The sequence below is a fragment of the Suricata suricatta genome, chromosome 9, assembly GCF_006229205.1.
Source record: "Suricata suricatta isolate VVHF042 chromosome 9, meerkat_22Aug2017_6uvM2_HiC, whole genome shotgun sequence".
Taxonomy (NCBI): Eukaryota; Metazoa; Chordata; class Mammalia; order Carnivora; family Herpestidae; genus Suricata; species Suricata suricatta.
Genome location: NC_043708.1, coordinates 74,379,891 through 74,406,268, shown reverse-complemented (window position 1 = coordinate 74,406,268; position 26,378 = coordinate 74,379,891). Strand labels below are relative to the sequence as shown.

At 44.7% G+C, this 26,378-nt stretch overlaps 1 protein-coding gene across 1 annotated transcript in view; it reads left to right on the top strand.

The window, feature by feature from the left end:
- RYR3 (ryanodine receptor 3) overlaps positions 1 to 26,378 on the top strand; it is a 349,369-nt gene that overhangs the window by 223,948 nt on the left and 99,043 nt on the right. The window contains exons 45-56 of the mRNA XM_029952228.1: positions 124 to 126; positions 585 to 693; positions 3,073 to 3,193; positions 10,080 to 10,249; positions 12,611 to 12,831; positions 15,396 to 15,486; positions 17,100 to 17,240; positions 18,479 to 18,642; positions 20,654 to 20,732; positions 24,674 to 24,763; positions 25,764 to 25,910; positions 26,106 to 26,168. Coding sequence (XP_029808088.1) covers positions 124 to 126; positions 585 to 693; positions 3,073 to 3,193; positions 10,080 to 10,249; positions 12,611 to 12,831; positions 15,396 to 15,486; positions 17,100 to 17,240; positions 18,479 to 18,642; positions 20,654 to 20,732; positions 24,674 to 24,763; positions 25,764 to 25,910; positions 26,106 to 26,168 — 1,399 coding nt within the window. The remainder of the gene's footprint in view (positions 1 to 123; positions 127 to 584; positions 694 to 3,072; positions 3,194 to 10,079; positions 10,250 to 12,610; positions 12,832 to 15,395; positions 15,487 to 17,099; positions 17,241 to 18,478; positions 18,643 to 20,653; positions 20,733 to 24,673; positions 24,764 to 25,763; positions 25,911 to 26,105; positions 26,169 to 26,378) is intronic.

Here is a 26,378-nt window from a genome sequence, read left to right as displayed (position 1 = left end):
AGCCCGACACGGGGCTGAAACCCACGAACTGTGAGATCATGACCTGAGCCGAAGCCGGAAGCTCAACTGACTGAGCCACCCAGGCGCCCTAGGGGTTTGTTTGTTTATTGTTATTTATTGTAGTAGGTGATCTGGTAGAACTTGAAAGAACCCAAAACATCAGCTGCTCCACCTTCCTCATGTAGCATGAGAAAGAACTGAGGCCAGGGTCCTACAGCTTGTTAGCAACAGAGCCAGGGCATGGGCTTACCCTTCCTGACTCCTTGTCCAATATGCTCTCCACACACGTTCAGGGAACGAAGGGTTTGTGGGAGCGTTGGGAAATCCTGCGCCACTCCACGCGTCTGCAGGCTCCGCTCATGTCAGTAGTTAGACCTTAAAGTTCAGAGGACCGAAGGAATCGCATGGACAAATATTTGGGTTTGAGCTTACTGAGTAAAACCACATTGCTGGGAGGGAAGGTGTCCAAGGAAAGGATGGGTGATGCCTAGGATGAGCAGAGTGTTTCCATGTCCTGCAGCTCATGTTTAATAACACCTGCCAGCCTTCCTCATCCCTCCCCCATGTTGATTCTCTCTCCACAGCACGGAGGACGGTGAAGATGAAGAAGAGATTGTGCACATGGGCAATGCAATTATGTCTTTTTATTCAGCCCTTATAGATCTCCTGGGCCGCTGTGCTCCTGAAATGCACGTGAGTTCCCACCAGGCAACTTTGAGGGGCTTGAAAGAGCACTGGAGATTTCCTGAAAGTAATTTCTTCCTCAGTCTCTGGCATTTGCTAACATGCCTTTCTCTCAGTTCCTTTTTCTTTTTCCCTCTCAGTTCCTTTTAGCTACTAGAGTAGTTTCCACCTCTTGTAGCTGATTCTGTATGCTTCTAAGAAATGATTCCTCACCAAGTCCCTGTGTTGTGTGATTTCTCTGTGACACTAAGGACACATCCACCACATATTCTGCCTTAGAAGCCCCCCAAAATCATGTTTCCATTTCCTCAATTTGGCCAGAATGTGACCAGCTTGAATTTTGACTGTGGCCTTTGGGGCACTCCATGTGCAAAATCCTCCTTTCCCAATGTCTGTGGCGTCAGGCACTAGGAAGGCAGTCCCTTTCCATGGCTCGTGTTTGATTATTTCCCAGAAGTAAGGTTTGCAGGCATATGGAAAAAAATGGATGTTTCTATTTTTATGGGACGCTTCTTAGGCTTCCAGTTCTGACCTAAAAAGTTATGTTCCTCCTCTTCCCTTTTCACCTCTGCTCAGGGCTGAGCGAGAGTGACCTTATTTCACATGAGGCTTCACATCATTGGGGAGGGAGGAAATAATTCCTTTTTATATCAAAATAGAAAAGTTTAAAAAATTTTTAATTGAAAAATGTACTTGGTCATTTCTTCAAAGAACTGTTTGATTTGCTCATTCCAGGCTCTGGTGCCTGCCTGCCTCTTCCTGCCCCGCTCCCTCCATTTGGACGAAAGCCAGGACCTCTCTCAAATGTGCTTTGCAATTCAGATTGGATTGTTATAAACAGTAGACTCTAGTGTTAATGAGATTGTGTATTTGGTCATTGGCAAGTTAGCAGTGGATATGTATTATTTTTTTTTAATTCTTAGGAAAGACAGAACTCATTAAAATAGAGGCTTTTGAACTTTCTGTCCAAAAATAATTTTTAGCGATAGTGAGAAATATAATTGACATTGCAACCTGCTATATATATATTCCAGAAACAAGATTTACCCTTACTACAGACACTGCCCTCTAACATTTTCTTTCCTATACTAATCCACTTCATGCTTCTTAATGCAGGTCACACCCCCTAATTTGATTTCACAGCCCACTAATTGGTCGTGACCTATAGATTAGGACGCTGCACTAAAGCGTCCACTCTTCTCTTTCTTCCAGTGCATCATGGTCCTGCTTAAAGCAAAATCTAGCCCATTTGCAAATCTATCGACAAGTGGTTAGGGAAACTATTCCAATATGGAAGAATCTAGGTTAAAAATACTGTGCAGAGGATGAAGTCTAAATCTTGATAAGAGGACCTGATCAGAATTCTTAACTGAAGATTCTGGTTCCTACTGTGATAAATCAGCCTTATCCCTATAAGCCCATCTTTCCATTTCTGTGCCTTCAGAGGGAGCGAGGGAAACACTAGCGTTTTCTGTAGTCTTGGGGCAGGTCTCAGCTCCTGATCACCTGGCATCCCTGGAGAAAGCAAGCTCCACAGTTGGCTTTTTCTCAGGAAGACGGCATCCTTCCTGATAGCTAAGCTATCAGAGCCGCCCCATCTGGGAAGGGGGTCCTTCCTTCCTGCCCCTCTAGTTTCACACTTGACACATACCCCTTCTCAGCACTCCTCCCTCGGGCCCCTACTCTATAAGTGGTGGTTGGCGGGGAGGAGCCATTGTCACCGGGGCAGATTCCATCCTTAGCTCGTAACAGTTTGGGTCACAGCTAAGAGCCGGCTCCCAGCAGCTTACCCGCTGCCCCCATGTTTGGAAGGGTGTGCACCTGTGCACACTGGGTGGCTCATTCATGATTGTATGGCCCGGGTTTCCATCTCAGGATAACTCTACATAGAGACTCACATTCTCTAGGACACTCTCTATACATGCCTCTTGCCCACCTCCAGCCCCATCACTAATCAAGCTTTTAGGAAGCTGAAATTCATAAGTAATGTGTATATTTAGCTGAATTCTAAAGTCTGGAATTGTGGCCACAGTGTCAATACATCTGTCACGGCCACTGAGAGTCCTGTGTTTTGCAGTCACGCTGAAAATCCCCAGCAGCCTGCACATTTACTGCAGAGGCTTGACCCTGTAACTGCAGAACCGTTGTAATCACAGCAAAGGAATCAAGTGACCTCCTTGTTCAGAGTTATTCCCTCGGCACCTCTTTTAAAAAAATCAAGAGAAAGCTCCCTTCTCTCCCCCTGGCCCTAAGTGTCTATGGCAATTAGGGAAATAGAGAAGTGTACCCACCCCTTAAGGAGAACTGTTTCATGGCAGAGGTTTGGAGGCGGGGCGGTGAGGGGGTGTGGAAACTTCTTTTATGTCATTCTCCAACCCTGCATTGCAGCTTATCCAGACAGGAAAGGGGGAAGCCATCCGGATCAGGTCAATCCTGCGCTCCCTGGTCCCCACCGAGGACCTGGTTGGGATCATCAGCATCCCCTTAAAGCTGCCTTCCCTGAACAAAGGTAAGAGAAGCAGTTGAAGGCTGAGTTCTGCCCGTCGCCCAGGGGCCACTGATTCAGGGGCCGGACTGTGTACTGGAGCACGAGGTAGCCTGTCCTTCCAGGCTCCTACGCACCGGGCAGGCAGCACTGGGGAAGATCGCTCATTTTCTGGCGAGGAGTTCTCTCCTCCTGATACCAGCTAGCAACTCTCTCCTCTGCTGCCCTGTCAGAGACTCCTGTACCCTACACCCCGTGGAGAGGGCCAGTCTAGACCTCACCGTCCTCTGCATGCTCTGACCCTCTGAAAGGAGGCTGATGGAATGGGACCGATGACAGCTCTCACCTCAGCCTGCCTTCTTTGCCTCAGTGTCCCCAGATTGTGCAGCCCGGTGGGACAGCAAACCGGCTAGGGCCTGACTTAGGTTCCCTTCTACCGAAGCCCAATGAACCTCATGGCCATGGGTATAAAGAGTTTTCCCCCAGTGTTACTTGTCAGATAATATTTGGTATCAATGTTAGCTCTGCAAAACCTACACTTTCCCAAAAGGATTCAGTTTCTCCCTGTCACTGTGCCTACTATCCAGGCAGTTTCTTCCTGGCAGATGGAGGAATTAAAAAGATAACATGACTCCAACTATTGCAGTGTTTCCCAAACTGGCGTTCCACAGAATGTTTCGGTAGAAAATATTAATTGATTTACATGTTAAGAAGTTTGGAGTCAAATAAGTTTGGAGAATACTTTGCAGTATATCACATTTTTTCCAGCATAATTGAGCTGCAGTTAACATATACTATTATGTTAGCTTAAGGTATACAGTCTGATTTTGTACTTATATATTATATTACATGTGTATAATATATATGTACATTGCAAGTATTTACCACAATAAGTTTAGTTAGCTCATCCTTGACCTCACATAATTACCTTTTTTGTTGTTATATTGAGAGTTATATTAAGGCTCTACTCTCACAGCAACTTCCAGGACCACAGTCCAGTATTGTTACGTATCGTCACCATGCTGTACCATTAGGTCCTGGACTTACTCATCTGATAAATGAAAGTTTGTGCCCTTTGACCAGCATCTGCCCATTTTCTCTACCTCCCCCAGCCCCTGGTAGTTATCGTTCTACTCTGTTTCTATAATTTCAGTGATTTTAGATTATACGTGTAAGTGAGACCGTACAGTATTTGTCTTTCTCTGACTTATTTCTCTTAATGTCCTTAACATCATGTCCTCAAAGTCCGTTCATGTTACTGCCCATGGCAAGATTTCCTTCTCTCTTACAGCTGAGTGCTATTCCTCTGTGTGTGTGTGTGTGTGTGTGTGTGTGTGTGTGTGTGTTCACATTTTCTTTATCCATTCATCCATCAACAGACACTTGGACTGTTGCCATGACTTGACTGTGGTGAATAATGCCACAATGAACATACAGTGCAGGTATCTCTTTGAGATGATGATTCTGTTTCCTTTGGGAATATGCCCAGAAGTTGGATTGCTGGGTCATAGGGTAGTTCTATTTTTAATTTTTTTGAGGAATCTTCATACTGTCTGTCATGGTACCTGCACCAGTTCACATTCCTACTGACAGTGCACTAGAGTTTCCTTTACTCTACATCCCTGCCAGTATTTGATATTCCCCATCTTTTTGAAAATAGTCATTCTAATAGGCATGAGGTGATTTGCATTTCCCTCATGATTAGTGGAGCACCATCTTGTGTACCTGTCGTCCATTTTCATGTCTTCTTTAGAAAAAGGTCTTTTCAAGCCCTTTGCCCATTTTTTAGGTTTATTTACCTATTTATTTTGTGAGAGACAGAGACAGCATAACAGGAGAGGGACAGAGAGAGAGGGAGAAAGAAACCCAAGCCTCCACACTGCCATAGCAGAGCCCAGCATGGGGCTCGAACTCATGAAACTGAGATCATGACCTGAGCCCAAACCAAGAATCTGATGCTCAACTGACTGAACCAACCAGGCACCCCTCAAGTCCTTTGTCCATTTTTAAATGGATTATTTAGGGTCTTTTGTTTTTTAGTTTTATGAGTTCCATATGTATTTTGGATATTAACTCCCTGTCAAATGGTTTGCAAATATTTTCTCCTAGTCTGTAGGTTGCTGTTTCACTTTGTTGGTGGTTTTCTTTGCTGTGCAGAAGTTTTTTACTTTTCGGTAGTCCCACCTGTTGATTTTTGCTTTTGTTGCTTGTGCTGTTGGTGTCCTATCCAAAAAAAAATATTTCTAAGATTGAGGTCAAGAAGCTTACCCTTTAGTTTCCTTCCAGGAGCTTTACAGTTTAAGGTCTTCCATTTCCTTAATCCATTTTGAGGTACTTTTGCAAGTGGTGTAAGATAGGTGTCCAGTTTCATTCTTTTGAGTGTGAATATCTAGTTTCCACCAACACCATTTTTGGAAGAGACTATCCTTTCCCCATTGAGCATTTTGGCTTCCTTGTCAAATATTAGTTGACATATATGCATGGGTTTATTTCTGGATCACTGGTCTATGTGTCAGGAATTTATCCATTTCTTCTAGATTGTCCAGTTTGTTGGTGCATGATTAAACACAGTAGTCTCTAGGGGTTTTTTATATTCGTGTGGTGTTTGTTGTAATGTCTCCTCTTTTGTTTGTAATTTTCTTTACTTCACCCTCTTTTTCTTGGTAATTCTAGCTAAATATTTACCAACTTTATCTTTTCAAAAGTCAGCTATTCGTTTTGTTGATCATTTTTAGATCTTTTCTATTCCTTATTTCTGTTACTATCTTTGTTTTATCCTTCCTTATACTATTAGAGTATTCTGGATCTAACTATATACTTTCCGTATTACCAGTGTGCTTTATGTTTTCATGTTATTGTTTAGTATTCTTTTATATCAGCTTGAAGAACTCCTTTCAGGGGTGCCTGGGTGGCTCAGTCAGTTAACATCTGATTTTTAATTTTGGTTCAGGTCATGATCTCACAGTTCATGGGATCAAGTCCCACATCAGGCTCTGTGCTGACAGTGGAGAGCCTGCTTGGGATTGTCTCTCTCCTTCTCTCTCTCTGCCCCTCCCCTTCTTGTACTCTCTCTCCCTCTAAATAAATAAGTAAGTAAATAAATAAGTATTTGGGCGGGAAAAATAACTCCTTTCAGCATTTCTTTTTTTTTGATGTTTTTTAACATTTATTTATTTTTGAGAGACAGAATGTGATCAGGGGAGGGGCAGAGAGAGAGAGAGGAGACATACAATCCAAAGCAGACTCCAGGTACTGTGCAAGCTGTTAGCACAGAGCCCAAAGCAGGGCTCAGAACTACAAACCATGAAATCATGACCTAAGCCAAAGTCAGATGCTCAACCAATTGAGCCACCCAGATGCCCCTCTTTCAGCATTTCTTGTAAGGCAGGTCTAGTGGTGATGAATTTCCCCAGCTTTTGTTTAGGAAGGTATTTCTCTCACCTTTATTTCTGAAAGACAACTTCACCAGGTAAAGTATTCTTGGTTGGCTTTTTTTTTTTCATTTAGTACTTTGCATGTAGCATCCCACTCTCTCCTAGCCTACAGGGTTTCTGCTGAGAAATATACTGATAGGCAAATGGGGGTTCCCTGGTATGGGAGAAATTTTTTCTTTTGCTGCTTTTACAATTCATTTTGTCTTTGATTTAGACAGTTTTGTTACAATATGTCATAGGAAAGATCATTTGGGATTGAAATTTAAGGGTGATCTATTAGCTTCATGAACCAGATGTCCACAGAATGGGAAGTTGGGAATGATATTTAAATAGGCTTTCTACTTCTTTTCCCTCTCTTCTTCTTGGAGGACTCCAATGATGTGTAGATTATTCCTTTTAATGGTGTCCCATAAATCCTATAGGCTTTCTTCATTTTCATTCTTTTTGTTGTTCCCCCTCACTGGATAATGTCAAATGATCCTTCTTTGATTTCATGGATTCTTCTGCTTGGTCCAGTGTGGTGTTGAAGTGCTCTACACAACGAATTAATTCATTCAATCGTTGTGTTCTTCAACTGCAAAATTCGTGTTTGTTTTTTATGATTTTGACCTCTGAGCACCTTGAGAATAATTATTTTGAATTCATTGTCAGGTAACCCATGTGTCTCCATTTCTTGAGAGTAAGTATTTTGAACTCATTGCCAGGTAATTTATGTGTCTTCATTTCTTTGGGGTCAATTACTAGAAGTTGACTGTGTTCCTTTTGTGGTGTCCTGTTTCCCTTCTTTGTTGTGACACCTACAGCCTTGCATAGATACGTGCCCCCTGGAAGAAGCGTTTGCCGCTTCCAGACTTCATGCACTGACTTTGGAAAGGACAGACCTTCGCCTGCAGGTGGGGGCATGTTAGAGGGTGCTAACATGATTGAATCTGTCCCAGATCGAGTGAGACAGGGCACCAAGCACACGGGTGTGCTTTGGCTTTGGATCTGGGTTTGGGGGTCGTGATGTCTAGGCAGCTCAGGCCGCTGAGGTCCACCACACTGGTAATTATGTGGTCCTTGGCAAGTACTGCTGGAAATCCTTAGTATCCGCCAGGGCTGTTGGGCTCCTCAGCAGAAAAGTCCACATCTAGCAACCAGGAAGAAGGTCAGGCAGTGGTGGTGGCTGGAGCCAGTGGTGTGTACGCACTCTGCTGCAGGGATCGCCGCAGGTGCCTGCGTAGTGGCACAAACCAGTTGCAGACACGCGTGGAGTGGCAGGAGCCAGGGCCAGCAGCTAGTATCAGGGCGAACTGTCTGGGTGCATTAGCACCTGCAGAGACCCCACGCCTGTGGCTGCAGGGTCTCACCACAGGTGCACAGCAGTAGAAGCCAGTGGCAAGACTCAGGCCAGTGAGATGCAAGTTCACAGTGGAAGGTGCCAGCTGCAGTGAGCCCAGCAGTGCAGGCCACTGGCCAGAGGCAAGGCCAGAGCTGGGCCCACATGCAGCTGTGGGGCCTTGGTTATCTGCATATACTCGTGTGCCTGCAGGATCTCACCAAGGGAATTGGCATGGCACTAGAGGCCAGTGATGGCAGTCTTCCCAAGTGCACACACCGTGGTGGGTATCGGCTGCGAGGGCCTGGGCTGGCATCTTGGACCAGTATAGCTGTAGAGCCTGGGACTGGCTGCCAATGCAGATCTGGGTTCTGGCATTGAAGGAGATGGAAGTGAGAAGAGACCCAGGTGGCTGGGCCTCTGCAAACACAAAGCCTGGGAAACCTGCCAGGCTTTCACGGTGGCTATGCTGGGTGCTGGTTTCTTCAGTGGCGAGAGCTGCTGGGGTCCCCTGCAGAGCAGGTCTCTGAAGACCACAGTGGCTCCCACTGCCTGGTTGTTACAGGTGGCCCTTGCCCTTCTTTCTTTTTCTGAGACATCTCCCTTCACTGGGCTCTAGATGGGGTGAAACTGGAAGATGCCCTTCATGTAGCCCCCCCAAAGGCTAGAGGAGATGATTGTTCACCACATTCTCTTTTCCCAGTGTAGGAAACTCTCTCTAGATGAGGAGCTCCTGCTTGGCCCTAAACAGTGCCAGACTGGTATGATGCCAGCAAAATGCATCCATACTTTTGTGTGCAGTAATTCCCAGGTTTTTTGTTCCACTGTTTACTGAAGTTGCTCAGGTTGACTCCTGACCTCTCCCAGTGCTGTTTTTGTTCATAGATAGATGTCTAATTGTTGATCTTTGTGGGAGATAAAGACTGGTTTCCTACTCCTCAATTCTGGTGACATTAATCTCAAAAGTATCTTGCTTATCATGAAGAGCACAAGATTATTGAGCCTTTGCAAAAACATATGATAAAACAAATGTTGAACTCAGTATTATTCAAACTTTTTGAGCACAAAACATCTAATACCCTCTAAGATTAATGTTCCTCAGAACACAATGTGGGTCTGAGAGATTAATTCAGCCTCTGCCATTCAGATCTGGCTCTCTATCCGTGGTGTTCAGGAGAGGCAGGAAGCTTCTGGTTGGGAAGGTCCCCTTCTCTCCTTACTTGGCCCGAGCCCTGAACTGATCCCTGGACTGAATGAGGCTCTGGGCTAGATAGCACTAAATCTTTGTGGTTCTCAAGGTAACTTAGGAAGTACAGTATGTAAATATGCTCTGACTTAGCTTGATCATTGAGGGGCTCTTTTTCCTATTTTTTGGTGTTAATAAAACAGTAGGAGGAAGACTTTTTTCTTTTTTATCCTCTTTGAAATTCCTGTCTTCATTCTCCAAGTCAAGCAATTTTTGTTTTCTTCATGATATTCCTCACTTCACCTTTGAACTTTTGTATTAAAATAAGATTTGAATTATTGGATGATCTGTTCTCAATTTCACCAAAATCAGATAATACTTTCCAAATACTAAGAGAATATTTCCTCAGTTGTGCTATTTATGATGTAATAGCTACAGACAAGATACACTCTTAAATTTAATCTCCCTTACATTTTCTCCCTTTCTTATGTCTTCAATCAATAAAGGGGGAAAAAAATTAAGCACCAATTCCTGGCATTTGCCCATTTCTGTGGTGTAAGCACTCTCACCACAGTCCATTTCAAACTATCAATGTGTGTCACTGAGCTGTGGAGTTGGAAAGAGAATATACATAGCACGCCATTGTATTGTATTTCCAACATGCAAATAAGATAGATGTAAATAACCTCAAGAATGTAGTTTATAGCAAAATCATTAGGAGGTGATGAGTTTTGAATATTTGTCACTTAAGTATAATTATTTGTAAATTTTACTTTTTGATAGTGTGTCTAACAACTGGCTCAAAAAAATCCTGAAATGTGAGCAACCAGCTGTTCCACATGAGTAACTGCTGGCTCCAGCACAATACTGGATTCCTATGGCTTGTTAGGAGAAGGTGTAGACAGCCTCTGTGTTACCTTTGAGTCTGCGGAGATAGAACAGGGACCGTGACGTTCTCTGTGTGTCTTTCAGATGGGTCGGTCAGCGAGCCAGATATGGCAGCCAACTTCTGCCCTGACCACAAGGCACCCATGGTGCTGTTCTTGGATCGTGTTTATGGCATTAAGGACCAAACTTTTCTGCTCCACTTGCTGGAGGTTGGATTTTTACCTGACTTAAGAGCCTCTGCCTCTCTAGATACAGTAAGTGGCTAAAATAAGAAAAACTATTTTTCCCATTGTTGTACATTAGTAACATTGGATTTCAAAGTGAATATTTTCTATCTCCTCACTGATTACATGTTAGCAGCTTACTTTAAAAGTGAGAAAATAGGAGCACCAAGAAGTGGAAAATCTTAATTTGTTGGGCCAGAGAATTCAATGTAGGTAAACTTGACCTCAAATATTCAATCCAGGTCCTTCTGTTGCAAGTTTCTTGACCTTGGCACTATCTGGGGTGGGGTGTATCTTGTGCATTGTAGGACATTTAGCACCATCCCTTGGCCTCTACCCACTAGATACCATAGCACACCCATAAAACCAATTCTAGATATCATCAAATGTCCCTTAGGGGACAGAATATCCCTTAGTTGAGAACCAAGGCTATTGCTTATGAAAAGATCTGGCTGGCAGCATTATAGGCTGGAAATACTCTTTCCACTCTCAAGTTTCATGCACGGAACATCAAGAAAGAGAGTCTCCAAGCCAAGCAGTTTTGGAGCTTTGGGCATGACATGGCCAAGACCAGAGCCCATGGCAAACCCAAGTTTGAATGTCAAGGGTGAAGTAGAGTAATCCACCATCAACAGACATCAAAACACAAGGCTCTAGGAGTTATAAAGTTATAAAGTATAGATGCACTGCCTACACCAGAAGTCTTGGGTCCAAAGAGAAAAGAACAATCCATCAGCATAAGTCTAAAAACATCTTGCTAATATAGGGTTGCTTTTTTAGAGAGCCGGAAAATGCAGGTCTTCTTACTCAGTGATAAAGTCTCTCAAAGGCTCCACCTAGTGTCCAACAGAGATAGAAGTCTGAGCTCTCTGATGGGTGGTTAGCTAGCCAGTACCTTAACTGGGATGGATTCCATTTGAATGGGTTACTCGCAAATGTATAGGATCACCCAGAATGAGAAGCAATACACGTTCCAATCTGAATGGGAGCTCCATTTTTATTTTTGGCATGGTGTTTGGAAATGGTATATTCCTGAAGCTGTTAGGGGCATATGATCCTTTTGGATAATTAAAACAGTGCTTACACAACTACTTTTGTTTCGAGTTTCTTCTGTAAATTCCTTGATTTTAAAAAAAAATAGTAATTGTTCTAACTTGTGGGACATTTCCAAGGTCCTCATCAAAGCATGTGATTTTTTTAATAGATCAGGTAAACAGCAAATTCTGTTCTTCCATTTGGTGTTCAGATCGCATGCTTGTCTAGCCACCATCTGCAGCAAAAGAAGTTAAACATTCAGTTCCTCAACACATGCATTTTTATGCATTCTCTTTTGAAAACTGTTAAGCCACTGGAATCAAAACTCTGTCCTTCCCCATTGTGACAACTCAGTTTATCAAAATGATAAATGTGAAAGAATTGCTACTTCTTTCAGTATGATTACTGAATCTTCTCCAAGACACACTTTTGATAATTAATAGGAATGCCCCAAAATGTGTACAGTTCAAGATAGTTTATCATGTCATAACGTATAGAAACTGTTACAGATATAATGGCTGTGATAATTATGGGGCATAACGATAAGGTTTTATCTTTGTGGATCTCAAGATTTCTTTTGAAGTTCCTCAGTTTTCAGAGATGGTAGCTAAGAATGCTTTGGCTAGGCGCCACTAACGGGGCCTTCCTATTGTCCAGCCTGTCTAAATGAATGAGAAAGAACACCATGAGTGAGCATTAGAGCAGGGTTTTTGAGTGAGTCCTAGGTTTCTATTCCTTGTACTCTTTTCTCACCAAAGTTAGGTTCTCTTTAGTGAATTCCAACCCCGTGCCATTTATCAGATGGTGAATTGCTCACAGTGCTCATAAAGTAAATGATGGGGGTCACAGCTCCACTTTCCCTCTGTAAAATCGTCACAAAACCAGTGGTTTGACAGCTTGCTTGGCCAATAACCACTTACTAATCTCAAAGTCACAACAGAACAACTTGGGAGTCTCCACAAGGTGAGGAAAAAGAGCTAAGACAGAATAATAACATAGCTTGGCAGTTGGACTTTGCAAACATGAAGAATGTTGGGTTAGACTGGTCGTCGGCTGATTTTAATAGGTTTTAGAATCCTTTGAGGGGAACAGATGTTTGTGGGTCATTTGGAATGAGTTAGGACAAGCCAGCTGTTGCTTTCCTTCTGTTTTATTTCCTTTAACCTATTTTTTTTTTCATTTAAAATGCAAAAGAGAAGTAGGTCTGCTGACAAGGGAGGAAGCTGGTCACTCTGCTCCTGTGACACACTGTTCTGCGTAAGCTTTCCCACCTGCCAGACAGGAGCTCCCTACACAGGGTGAGCTCCGCTCTGTCTTTCCCAGGGAGATTAACCAGTGTCCACTTGCCTTTCCTAGGTTTCCCTAAGCACCACAGAGGCTGCGCTGGCACTAAATAGGTATCTCTGTTCTGCCGTGCTCCCGCTCCTCACAAGATGCGCCCCTCTCTTTGCTGGAGCAGAACACTACACCTCTTTGATCGATTCTACACTACAGACAATATATAGGCTTTCCAAGGGACGTTCCCTCACCAAAGCTCAGAGGGACACCATAGAAGAATGTTTGCTTGCCATTTGCAAGTAAGTATGCCCGGCCCATGGTTTTCACCTCCATGTCCGTGTCAGCTGTGTTTAATTGTGTAATTGAAAAACTGGTGAATCCAGGCTCAGGAAGCTGCCAGGCCTTAGCCATACACCAACCCTTTTCCAGACGTTTCCTTTCAGGGTATGCGGGGTTCTCCACTCATCCCAAGTTTGCTGATTACCTCTTCATTGAGTCTCATCCCTCACTATGGAGAAATGGGGGACACAGCTCAGGCTCTTGCCATGAGAGTTGTTGGAACAGAAGATGAGATTTTCGGGCCTTAACTTTTCAGATTAAGAACTAATGTTTTGGTTCCAAAGAGCCAGAACCCAGGTTTTTCCTTCTCTAAGTGAGTGGACCTTTACACAGAGACCAGATCTAAGAGTATGAATCAAAGCACCCACCTGTAAGCCTCACAGAACCCGGGTCAAAGATAAGAAGGAATTTCCAGTCCTTGTGGGGAATTAAGGGCAGTAGTTTTCACCACTGCAGATAGGTATCAGAGCAACCAAGGACAAAGAGTGGAATCACCCCGACACTTGGATCCTCAGAAAACTGTCTTGTCTGATGACATCAAAGGAAGAGGGGCCCTTCTAATGACGGGTCTCAGCAGTACGGTCCAGACGCTGATCTGCTGTCTTAAGCCGGTGTTTTCCACCTTAGAATCACATTGGGAGCTGCAAAATAAATACCCCAGTGTCCAGGCCACACCTCACCCCCAAAATCAAACCTTCAGTGATGGGACCCAGGCCTGTAGTTTTTGAAGCTCCCCAGGTACCACCATAATGCAGCTCAGATTGAGAACCACAGCTCTAGGATGTCCGAGAGATGGGCCCAGCAGGTGCCCCTGAAGTGGCCAGGTGGCTATGGCCCTGATTCTTATTGAATGAATGGTGTCTAATCACACAAGAGATGGCTATGTATTGGGGGACTAGGGCTACCTAGGAAAAAAAAACATTAATTACAATTAGTAATGAATTTTATATCATAGTTCCAAGATTTAGAGACAAGGCCATTTGCTTGCTGTATACTTCACTTTTTACGCCAGGACTTTTTATCACAAGGCCAGCTCTTGGAAAAGTTGTCAGGCGGATGATTTCTGTTGTCTATCTTCATTCGCATGCATCCTCCTTGTAGGATTTCTTTCTGACATTCCAGCCTTTAACATCCATCATTAACTTGGCTTCCATGGCTCCTTATGCGTCTGTGGTTGGAAGTCAGTGGGTCTTGAACTGAACATACATGCTGAGTCATGTATATGGGTCCTTTTCTGTGCAGAGCATTTGGAGGTTCCATTCAGTTTTTATTTTTTATTTATTTTTTTAATTTCTTTTTTATGTTTTATTTATTTTGAGAGCAAGAGAGACAGAGCACAAGAGTGGGGGTGCAGAGAAAGAGAGACAGGGAGACAGAATCTGAAACAGGCTCCAGGCTCTGAGCTGTTAGCACAGAGCCTGATGCAGGGCTTGAACTCACAGACCATGAGATCATGACCTGAACCAAAGTCAGACGCTTAACCGACTGAGCCACTCAGGTGATCTCATTTGGTTTTTAAAAGGCTTGGTAATCTAAAAATAAAAGCTAAATCAATATTGTTTATCCCTCCTTTCTCTATCTCAGAATTTACTTGTACCAACTACCAAAGCCATGAACTCTTTGATAATTTGATAAATTGATTACAGTATTTGCCTATTAAAGGAGTTTTTTTGTTTTTTTTGTCTTGTTTTGTTTTTTGGGGGGTTTTTTGGCAGACAAAGTCTTAACCTAAATAAATGATCCCAATAATGAGGATTTCAGGAAGTGGATGGTAACTCAGAGGGCCTTAAACCCCCTTGCAATCACACCAGTAGGTGACCTCAGATTCCATCTATGCTCTGGTCAACTCCAGCTTTGTCCTTCGCAGAGTTCAAGGGGGCAGTTGGTCCTTAGAGATGGCTGTAAAATCAACTGCCCCTTCTTTCTATTATATTCTTTGTACATAATCAGTAACGACATTTTGACGGTGCACTGGCACCCAGTGATTAGACTTTACCTTGGGCATCTCGCTTCATTCACCACACAGTCCTCTTTTATGTTTTAGCTCTACAGTTGACTTTTGAATAACACGGATTTGAACTGTGCGGGTCCACTTGTATGTGGATTTATTCTGGTAAATACAGTATTATAAATATATTTGCTCTTATAATTTTGTTAACATTTTCTCTAGCTGCCTTTATTGTAAGAATACAGTATCTAATACACAGAACACAAAATACGTGTTAATCAATTATTTGTGTTATTGGCCAGGCTTGCAGTCAATAAATAGCAGGTTATTAGTAAGGTTTATGGAGGGAGTCAAAAGTTATATGCTGGAGGGGTCCGCGCCCCTAGCTGCCATGCTGTGTCCTCATTTTTTAAAGTGTGTTATCATTGACCGTGATTTACCCAAGATCTTTGTTTTCAGAGCTAATTGTTCTGAGGCTTCGCTCTGATATACGGTTATCGATGAATGTTTCTTCTTTCTTCATTCTCTTATCGTTTTCTTACCTTTTTATTCTTTCTGTCTTATTTCGTACTGCAGCCACTTGAGGCCGTCAATGTTACAGCAACTCTTGCGACGTCTGGTCTTTGATGTACCGCAGCTCAACGAATACTGCAAAATGCCTCTTAAGGTAAACCTCTTTTTTGCTGCAGAAATCCAGTCCACAGCACAGAAACCTGCCTTGCAAAACATGAGGTCTTCACCAATGGAGAGCAAACTACACGTTCAATGAGTTTTACTTTTTTGAGGGCTAACAAGACACAACCCAGCCTACCACACCCCTTCATGAATGTCCAAGTTGCAGAGAGTAGATCGTTAACTGCGCCAATTTTCTTTCATTGCCTTCCACTGACTACGTGTTATTTAGCAGCAGTTAATGAGGGTGACTTGGATTTTGCACTTTCCTGCCTTGATTACATTCTCAGAATGTTTCCAATCTCAAAAAGCTTTGAAGGCCTTTGATTTTTCATTCAAGTACAGAAACTAAATTGTCCTTTTCTATTCTATACTGTTTTGTGCCTTCTTTTTCCTGTTCAACAAACCCTCTTTTGTGCTTGTTTTTTACTCTACTCTGTTTTTCTTTATGAATGAAAAGTAGAACCATAGAGCTATCTGTTGTCTCATTCATGATTCTCATAAATTACAATAATTTTGTCACTAGCACAGGGAGCGTCTGGGCCTGGGTGACAGGGCACCACAATCCACTGTCCACCCAAGACAACAATGTTTTTTTTTTTTAACTTTTACTATGAGATACCTGCTGTATTTGCATATTCATTGTGTCAGCAGTGGCTAGCCACACCTAAAAATTCTGCCTGGTGACTTTAACACAACTTTCCCTCTCAAAAATGGGCACAGTGGAGGATTTCAAGAAGCATTTTACTGGGATAAACAGAATTCCCAGAAGCCTGCAGTTGAATCCTCGGTCTCCATGCCTTGCAGAAAACAAGAGTATTGTCAGAGGCTTTTTCTTCTCTCTAATCTCAATCCCAGTAAGTGTTTCAGCTGAAAACCGTGGTTTTCACAGTCCAACCTGGCACTGCTTCCTCAGCAGCCCTGTACTGCCAGCTGGATTCTGGTCCCTGAGGAAGCAGCATCAATAGCACTCAGTAAGCTCACTTTTACCTCTTAGACCAGTCGGATTTTTCTTAGAGGGTGTGGATTCCACCTGCTCTTATGGGAACTTTGGCGCTGTGCTTCTGCCCTCTAGTGGCCACATATGGAACTGTTGTAACATGGCTGGGCCATCAGAAGGCTCAAGAGAAAAAGCAAGGAAGCTGTAGGCAGTAATCAGTATAGAGAAAATCTTCAGACCCACAGGGTGCTTCTCACCATCCCCATATCAGCATCACTCAGAATCTTGTAGATTTATAAGCAAATGTCTCAGAAGAAATTCTTCCCACCTTTGAGTGCCTGCAATGTTACACAGTGACTACTCCAGAGAGGGTAGCATTTTTCATCTGAAGTACAGAGTTCCTCTCCATTTGCTGGCAACGACTAGGGGCACGTTAAGAGGCACAAGAATTAATCTGGTGGATTCAGCTCCGGCCAGAGCTCATTAGGCAGGAAAGTGGACCATTCCCAGTGGTGCCTGATGGCCTCTCTGCAGATAACCCAACTGTTTCAGATGTTGGTTTCAGTCTCATATCTGCCGCCTGCTATTGTGTTCTCCCCTGCATGTTGCGGATGCCTTCGGATCTTCTGTGCCCCATGCACTGGTGCAATCCGGTTCAAACCTCCCAGCTTCTGACAAATCACTATGAACAGTGCTGGAAGTATTACTGTCTGCCTTCAGGATGGGGGAGCTACGGGCTAGCTGTGGAGGAGGAGTTGCACCTGACGGAGAAGCTCTTCTGGGGGATTTTTGACTCCCTCTCCCACAAGGTAATGGCAGCTCTTCCTGAGCAGAGGAAGCACCCTGATAATCAGTGACTAACAAATGTCTATGAATACTGATCACTAATATTATTAGCCTTGGCCACGTGCTAGGAACAGAGCCAGTTTCTTCACATGTACGCGTCACACCATCCTTACCCCAACGCCCTGAAACAGGAGCTATGCTCATCATTAGTTCACAGATGGGGAAAGTCTCTGAGCAGTTGAATAACCTGCCAGAGTCACAAAGCCAGTACATGGGAGAAGGACTTCCAGAGCCGATTCTCAAAACAGTTCCTGGTTTCAGTCTTGATGACTCGCCCCCACCCTCATTCCTTTGCTCCTGACATTTTGTGGCCCCTGTTAGCCAGTCTTTACCAAGCTCAGATGTAGAGAAGCAGCAGTAGCTGCCCTGATGTTGAGATGTGGGGTTTGCAGAAGACCACATACCATTCTGAGGAAGGGTCTTCACAGCCACTAGTTTGAGGAGGAAATGGAGTAAAAACTGAGGGCGCCTGAGTCACAGGCCTTTGTACAGTCTGACGGAAATAACAGCTCAAACTCTCAGACTTGCACCACTCCCCTTCGCCCACTTGATTTCGGTTTTTGAGGTCGCCATCTATAAAGGTAAAAAATGAGTGGGTCTGGCTTTCTTACCAACATCTGAAGCAAGTGTATAGCTCCACCTGGTGTTCACCTCCACTTAAATTTTCTTTATTCTAGTGTCCTTTGGTCTAGTAAGAGTAGATCAAGAACTGTTCCTAACCCCATGTCATTTGACTGAAATTTCTTTCGGGCCCCATTCAAGAGAGAACGGATGTGATGCTGAGCTGTCTGCTGATGATACCGATGTAAGACCCTTGTCAGCTGCTGAGGGGACTGGCGGAGCTTGTCCTGTCCTCTCAGGTCACAGGCTGGATCAGTAACCGTCTGTGGTAGGCAAGGTTATAGACCACCGCGATCCTTAGATATTCTTGCAATTAACTATTAGAGAACAATTTAAACCTTGATTAAAGATTTTTCAGCTTAAAGCAGATGCTGACTTGAGAACTTTACAGGTTGTCATTGCATCTTCCAAAGGTCCCTACATTTCCACCAGAAAATATCAAAGGACATAGATGTTCCCATTTTGGTTAATCTGGACAAATGCAAGCATATTATTTTCTTTTTCAGCTAATTGATGAGTTCCCTGTGGGCAGCGCTAGTTCTGATCTCTGTGCTAATGTGGTCTTTGTCTTTCCGCACAGAAGTATGACCCAGACCTTTTCCGAATGGCCCTTCCTTGTCTCAGTGCTATCGCTGGGGCCCTGCCACCAGATTATTTGGACACCAGGATCTCAGCCACGTTGGAGAAACAGATCTCAGTGGATGCAGATGGCAACTTTGACCCCAAACCCATCAACACCATGAAGTGAGTCCAGAACTGTCTCTAAGCCAGTCAATAGTGTTTCTCTTGAAGGTGGCAAGGGATATAAACTTGTCTTCCTTCTGTCCTGCTAGTTCTGCTGACCATTTTCTTTGCCACACTACAAGTCACAGCACTGGATTTTGTCAGCTCCTGAAGGTTTCATCCAGCCGTATCTGATTGTATACTGTATTATTATATTCTGGGCTTTGCTTTGGGGGGGTGGTTTATTTATGATAAGAGATTTATGCTTTCTACAAATAAATGTCACCCGAGGCATTGCCAGAACCACCCTGACTAATGATGCAATTAATTTATTAATGAGTTTTTTGACAAAAATCTTCATTCTTTGTGAATTAGGCCTCTATAGTTCTAATAGCATTGTACATCAAAACAACTCTATAAATAACACTGAGCTGAACTCCAGTAAGGCCTCAGGGTGTGGAGGACAGAACAGCATGGCGTCCTTATTTGAAAGACTGGACACACTCTTTGCCTTGCCAAGGGATGCTGGCATTTTAGGATCACCCTACAATAGTGTCTTTTACTTCCTCCATCTGCTTCCCCACCATTCCTCCCTGGTGATAATGAGGCCACAGGTAAAACACTGGACAACCTAGGCTCGATTTTGTCTTCTGGCAGTTTTTTCCTAGTTAGGATTATGCATTGTGGGTCATGTCGTCTTCGTGTCCTGGTGCATTTTAAAGGAAGAGCTTTAAAAATGCTTTAGATTGAGCGGGAAAAGCAAGGCATCCTGTAAGAGCCCCTTGGACTTGCGGCGGTAGCTCCCATGGGAGACAGGTAGCTTGAGCCATTCCTAGGGGCTGTCAGCTTTGATAACATATAAAATGCACCCTTGGGAAAATTAAGTTCACATCCTCTCACATGGAGCCTTGAGCTGAGCAGACGGCAGGAAACAGAATTGAACCTTCTGAATAAAAAAGAGGTAAAGGGTGCAGTAAAGCACCAAGCCAGAGCCCTAGAGACACAGGTGTTGGCTTCGGGGAACTTAACCCTGTGAAAACGTAAATGTGCTGAAGGGTGACAGATGGTGCAACCGCGTGGATGCCTTTATGAACCTGGTGCGACAACACTGTACACGAGCAGTTGTTTGCTAACAGCGGGGCTGGTTCCGTGTTATTTTGAGAGTTCTGATTTCTTCACATATACCTCTGACGCCAGCATGGTTCTCTGAGGAGTATGTAATGAGAGCTAGACGTTAAGCAGAAAAACACAGTATTGAAAGGATACAGGGTTATAATCAAAACCTAGTGGAAAGCTGAACCAGCCAGGCCTCAGAAAGCACAGGAACCGAGGCAGGGGGACCAGGTGAACAACCTTCAACTAGTATCCCCGTTACATGGACTGGCTCGAAGACTTTGTGGCCCTCAAGACTCACATCCCGGGGAGGGAGGCTGATCAGCCCCCTCGGACGCCCATCCTTGGTGACTGTTCCCATAAGCCTCCATGCAACGCGAGACTTGTTCCTCAGAGGAAAATGGAGGTGCTTTCTTTTACCACTAGATGGGACAGAAGCTGCCAGGCTAACAAACAGGTGTCTGCTCTCCTCACCAAATTCTAATATTTAAACATGAATCCCTGAATCCAAAAAAGTAGGCAGGCCCTGCTTTGTATCATTGGGCTCTCTCTCTACCCATTGCTGGCGTTCCCAGATTGGAGTTGGTGAGATTACAGGCCGTGTCTTTGGATAAAGGGATGCTCACTGTCTCACCCCGGTCAGGTGAGGCCCGGGGGCCAGTGACATCTTGAGCAGCTGGAGAGAAGTCACCTGTGCAGCAGAGGCTCCTGCAGTGACGTCCTCTGACAAGATCTGGTGTGTGTCTGTGACCCAGCATGGGCAGGCCGTGACGTCCACAGTTGGGAATTGTGCTTCAGCTTTGGGTTCGCGGGTCCCTCCCGTCCAGCTTCTGGCTGATTGTTGGTTCTGGCCATCTTTTCAGTACAACCGGCTAAAGAGCTTGGGGAGGTTGTAATTTTTTTTTTTTTCTCATTTCAGTTTTTCCTTGCCTGAAAAATGGGAGTACATCGTCACCAAGTACGCAGAGCATTCACATGATAAATGGGCCTGTGACAAGGTAGGGATTATCATCCAACTGACAATTGTCAGGGGGGAGAAAAACAGCCTTAGAACATTAAAGGGTCCAATCCTGGAAATCTGCCTGATTTGTCTAAGTGACAGACTGGCCATGCCAAGAGAATGCATTATTGCTGAGCAGCAATTTCCCAGGGCTGGTGGAGGTCGGAGAAATAGGCGGCGGCGCTGGTGCTGCTTTTTGTATTTCTCAAGGAAATGATTGATTCCGGGAGTGTTAACTCCTTTCTAAACATTGCATTTTCTGGAGTTTGCACCGAGCACGTGGTTTTGACATAAATGCATGGGCCAGAGGCTTTTCATTACATTTTTTCTTCTAATGTAGTATTGGAAAAAGGGGAATGCAGTTGAAAGCCTTACACTTGCATTTTGTCAACAGGCTGAATTTTATTCTATGGAGGAACCCACATCTTCCCATGATAGGCAGCCGTAGAACTTCTAGACACTCCCTTATTAATAAGCCTGTCCATCTGGTGTTTAAAATTCCTCACCACATGAGGTCAGGCTGCTTAATGAGTTTAATTGCTCTGTCAGCCCTTTAATGCTGGCAGGCAAAGTGGGAGGACTATGCCAAAGACATCCAGGATTCCTGTGGGCAGCCAGTGAGGATTGGGGCCATTGCTCAGCTGCAGCTTGGAGCATGTAGCAGTGAACCCATGTTCCCTGCAAAGCCACAGAAAACCGCCTCCGAGCCGTGTGCCTTAGAGAGGGGACACCTTGAACCACTCACTCAGCCTCTGCACTGATCTGGGGTCAGTTATTTTCCTTTGGTCAGTTTCTATTTGGGGCTGAGGATAACAACAATTCTCATAACTGTAGAATGGACTAATACCTCATGATTCTAGAGCAAAGGTTGGCAAACTTTCTTTGTAAAGGACCAGATAGAGGGGCGCCTGGGTGGCTCAGGTCATCATCTCATGGTTCTGTGAGTTCAAGCCCCACATTAGGCTCTCTGCTGTCAGCATGGAGCCCACTTTGGATCCTGTCTCCCTCTCTCTGCGCTTCTCCTGCTTGCACATGTGCGCTTGCTTGCTCACTCTCACGCATTCTCTCTCTCTCTCTCTCTCTCTCTCTCTCTCTCTCTCTCTCTCTATCTCTCAAAAATAAACAAACATTAAAAAACTTTAAAAAAAAAAATAAAAGGCCAGATGGTAAACATTTTAGGCTTTGTGGGCTAAGCAGCCTCTGTCACAACCACTTATCTCTGCTGTTGCAACACAAAAGTAGCTGAGAATGACACATAAATGAAAGCATGTGTTCTGATAAAACTGTATTTATAAAGTGGGGTTGGGTAGATTGACCAAAGGGCTCCAGTTTGCTGACCCTTGCTCTAGAGGGTCCTCACATATGCCCTTTGGCTAGCCTTTGAATTAGAGATAAGAGATGCCTCCAAGAATGAAGAGCAATATCCAATCCATTACTAATCCATGTGGATTTTACCTTCTTAATCTCTCTTGAATTTGTGTAGGTCTCTCTATCTATGCCATGGCTTCAGTCCACGCTGCAGTCATCTTTTGCCCAGATGATGGTGATAACATCCTAACGAGTCTGCCCACGTGCATTTTCTTCGTTGTGTTCTTTACGCTGCTGGCAAGGGCCAATATCAGTATGCAAATGTCTTATACGCTACCGCTGTTTTCCAGTCCAGCCCTTCTCCTTGTTAAAAGCCCTTAAAAGCTGCTAACCATTTTTAATACAAAGACCAGAATCCCAGACATGCCCAACAGCAGACTCTGTCTAATCTGGCCTCTGCTGTCGCCTCCAACCTCCTCTCTCCCTTTGCCCTCTGCCCTCCAACCACATCCCCTTGTTTTAGTGTAAGCCCCTCTCTCTCTCTCTCTCTCTCTCTCTCTGTCACACACACACACACACACACACACACACACACACACACACACACACACACACACTCACACACACACACACACACACTCTACATAAGCCTGAAACTCTTTTCATTCTGAGCCAGGTCTGCATCTGCACCCACACACAAGTAAACACCAGTTACCAATTAATCCGTCAAAGATCCATCCCTGAGTGAGTGCTTCCTTGGACACCTCTTTCTCCGGTTTCTCCGATAAAGGCCCTCTTAGCATCTTGGTGTTTTCTTTCATGGTGTTTTTATAGCAGCTTTATATATTTATATTTATAACAATTATACAGTTTCGCCATTATCAACTATATGTTTACCGGTATGGAATTTGATGACTCTCTCTCCCACTAGACTCTAAGCACGTTTATAAGGAGACATGTTTGCTCACCTTTGCCAAGTGGGCATTGATGATCTAATAAGAAAAGAGTATTTTTCCCCAGCTCTCAAGAATTCCACAGTCCTGTGGAATAAACAAAGTAGGCCAGCCATTATACAGGCTGTGGGCCTGAGCACAGGGTTAGAGCACATAACCCCTAAAAGCAGTCCCTACGTCAATAGTGAGGGTCCAGGAAGGCTTCCCTGAGCCAGTGATGTCTCTGCTATGTGTTAAGGGATGGGTAGTTGTTCAGGCACAAGGAAATGGGTGCATTGCAGTCCGTGGGAGCAGCAGATGCGAGCAGAGAAGCAAGACAAAATCTGGTGGCTTTGAAGAACCACATAGTTCAATATGGTGGGGGTCACAGAGTTGAGCAGAGGAAGAAGGATGAGACATGAGTCTAGAAAGGTCAACAGGATCTCACTATAGTTTTAAAGTCCACGAAGAGTTTGGGTTTTACCATGATGACAGCTGGGAGTCCGAAAATCTTGCAGCCGTAGAGGGCCCTGATCCAGATGATTTTATAAATACCACCTGACAGTGGTAGAGAAAATGGAGTCCATGGAGGGGCAGCAAGACTGGAGGCAGGAAGGGCCGTACGGAAGCTGTTGCAGTGCAACAGGTGAGAGCTGCTGGTAGCCTGAGCTAAACACTCGCAGGGAAGCTAGGGAGAGGCAGACAGATGAATCGGTCTGGCCAGCTGAACACACACGAGATTGTGCAGAGAAGAAGGGAGCAGCCAGGAAGACTGGCACACCTCTGGCTCAGAAAGTGAGTGTAAGCTGGTGCCATTCGCTGAGATGCAGGGAACCCAAGAGGAGGGGACCCCTAGAGGAGTAAAATGCTGGGTTCTGTTGCAGGCATGTGAGGAGGTACCTGTGGACATCCAAACAGAACTTAAATAAGTTTAGAAATTAGGGAAGAGGTCTGGGCTGGAATACCAATTTGAGATTGGTCCACCTACAGACCGTAGACCTGGATTACATCTACCAGGGAGGGTGTACCCTTGAGAAGGGACAGAAACTTGAGAAACATACACATTAATAAAGGGGCTTTGGCAGAGATTGAAAGAGAACATCCAGGGGTCTTTGAGCTGCGAGGTTATGACAATTCAGGGCTTCTTACTTTTCCTCTGTGTCTCCAGTTCCTGGGACAGTCTGGCACCTACTGTAGTAGGCATTCAACTGATGTCTGTGGAGTGGATTTTGAAATTCTTAAACTTCCGTGATGCTAGGAGATGTGCTTTGCTACAGTTTTGCTCTAGGGTTGGTGGGCAAGCGGCGCAAGTCAGGTCAGCCCCTCCAGGCGGCGGGCAGCAGGACCGGTCCTCACATGCCTTTAGCCTGGACTTCTGTCCTTGCCTGGGAACATGACACACTGACCTGAGAAGCATCGTTCTCAGGTCTTTTGAAACCTCCTTCTGTCTGAAACACAAGCGAGTAAGCAGCGAGGACAGCAGCTGAAACAAGGAGAAATAAAGGGGCAGAGTTCAAAATCCAGGAGGGCAGAGGGTTTAATGGCCTTAAAGGATCAATTAAACATTTTGGAGGGGAATGTTCAAGCTGTGTCACATCCCATTATTCTGTTTGTTCAGTGAAGATAAAAGCTGGGATTTGGGTCATATAGGAGGGCTCGTTGGATGCCAAGGATGTTTGAACTGAGAATATTTCTACAGAGTCAGAATGGATGGAAATATGGAATTTCCCTGGATGAAAATGTGAAGACCCATCCACTGATAAGGCCTTTCAAGACATTAACGGAAAAGGTAGGACGCTCGCCTCTGGTAACACTGAGTGGCCGTGGGGATTGTCCATTTTTGGGAATTGTATCAGGTGGTCAGAGAAATTCAGGCCACATTCACTCTCAAGTTCACATAAACTCTTCAGAAACTCACCAGGGGCCAGACCCCCAAGGACGAGTTTCCAAGAGCCCAGCCTCACATTCTGTTCTTTGGCTCTGAGCACTCATTGAACGGAGAAGCACCGTTCAGCACTTGGAGGCTGAGCCAGAATGTGTTCATAATTTGCTTGCAACAGGACTAGGAAGGGCTTTTGCTAGACCATTGATATGGGGGATTGGGGTTTGGGGAAGCATTGAGTTGCTGGAGAAAATTGAGATGGAAATAATTTCCAGTTGTGACAGATAAAGGGAGTAGGGGGAAGGGCCCCTAGGGAAGTATGGACAAGTGATTTTGAGATTTTATTATTATTATGATTATCATGATTATTATGAAATCTGATTCAACACAATTCTGAATTCCTATCTGGGGATCCATAAGAGTTCTTTGTAAGTTTTTGGCTTCATGTCACACATAAAGGATGGCATATGTATCTCTGTATGCATATTGGCCATAGGCAAAATGGTGCAGAGCTCAAGAAAATTTTACTTCTAAGAAACTCTACTTTCCAAGCTCAAAGGAGAGCTTGGTACAGATGGATTTCCTCAAGTCTCAACTGAAACAGCAACTCAAACGTGAGGAATCACTCTCCTCTTCCTGCTCCTCTTTATCCATAATCTGTGGGAAATGTCTGGTACATTTCCTGCAAAGGCAGAAGACCATAGGGTCTTGTACTTGAAAACCTTTGAAAGACTGGCGATGACATGTTGCAGATGGGGCACCACAGGGGGTGTTTTGACCTAGTGAGAGGAGGCTGGAGCCCGCCACACCCATGTTCACTGTGGTGGCCAACTTTCCGGGGAGTCAGGCCAGTCAGAGAGCGAGGGTGTGTTCTGCAAAGCTCTTCTGCACCCGGACTTTGTTCCAGGAGAAGGAAATTTACCGCTGGCCTGCCAGAGAGTCCCTGAAAACCATGCTGGCCGTGGGCTGGTCTGTGGAGAGGACCAAAGAGGGAGAGGCCCTGGTCCAACAGCGGGAAAACGAGAAGCTTCGGAGCGTGTCCCAGGCCAGCCAGGTATGACAGCGGGCCCGGGGCCAATGCTGGGCCAGTGAGGACCCCCCAGAGAATCTGGGAAATCTCTCCCTGGCGTGTCAGGGGTGAGGACTACCAATGATGATTGGGAGCACACCTTTGGCAACTGAAGTCAGGATGCTGATAAGAATCAGGGAGGTAATGGCAAACCCAGTGATTCAGCCTTTGCTTTCCCAGGGCAACAGCTACAGTCCAGCGCCCCTGGACCTCTCCAACGTGGTGCTCTCCAGGGAGCTCCAGGTCAGTGTCGGTGTTTCCAGAACAGCTTGCTTTCTAAAGTCCTCCACGTGCGGGACACATTATCCTTCAAAGAATGTTGTTAAACAGAAGTGAGGAGGCACCTAGGTGGCTTAGTCAGATGAACGTCTGACTCTTGATTTCAGCTCAGGTCATGATCTCATGGTTCGTGTGATTGAGCCCCCACCTCAGCCTCTGTGCTGGCAGCATGGA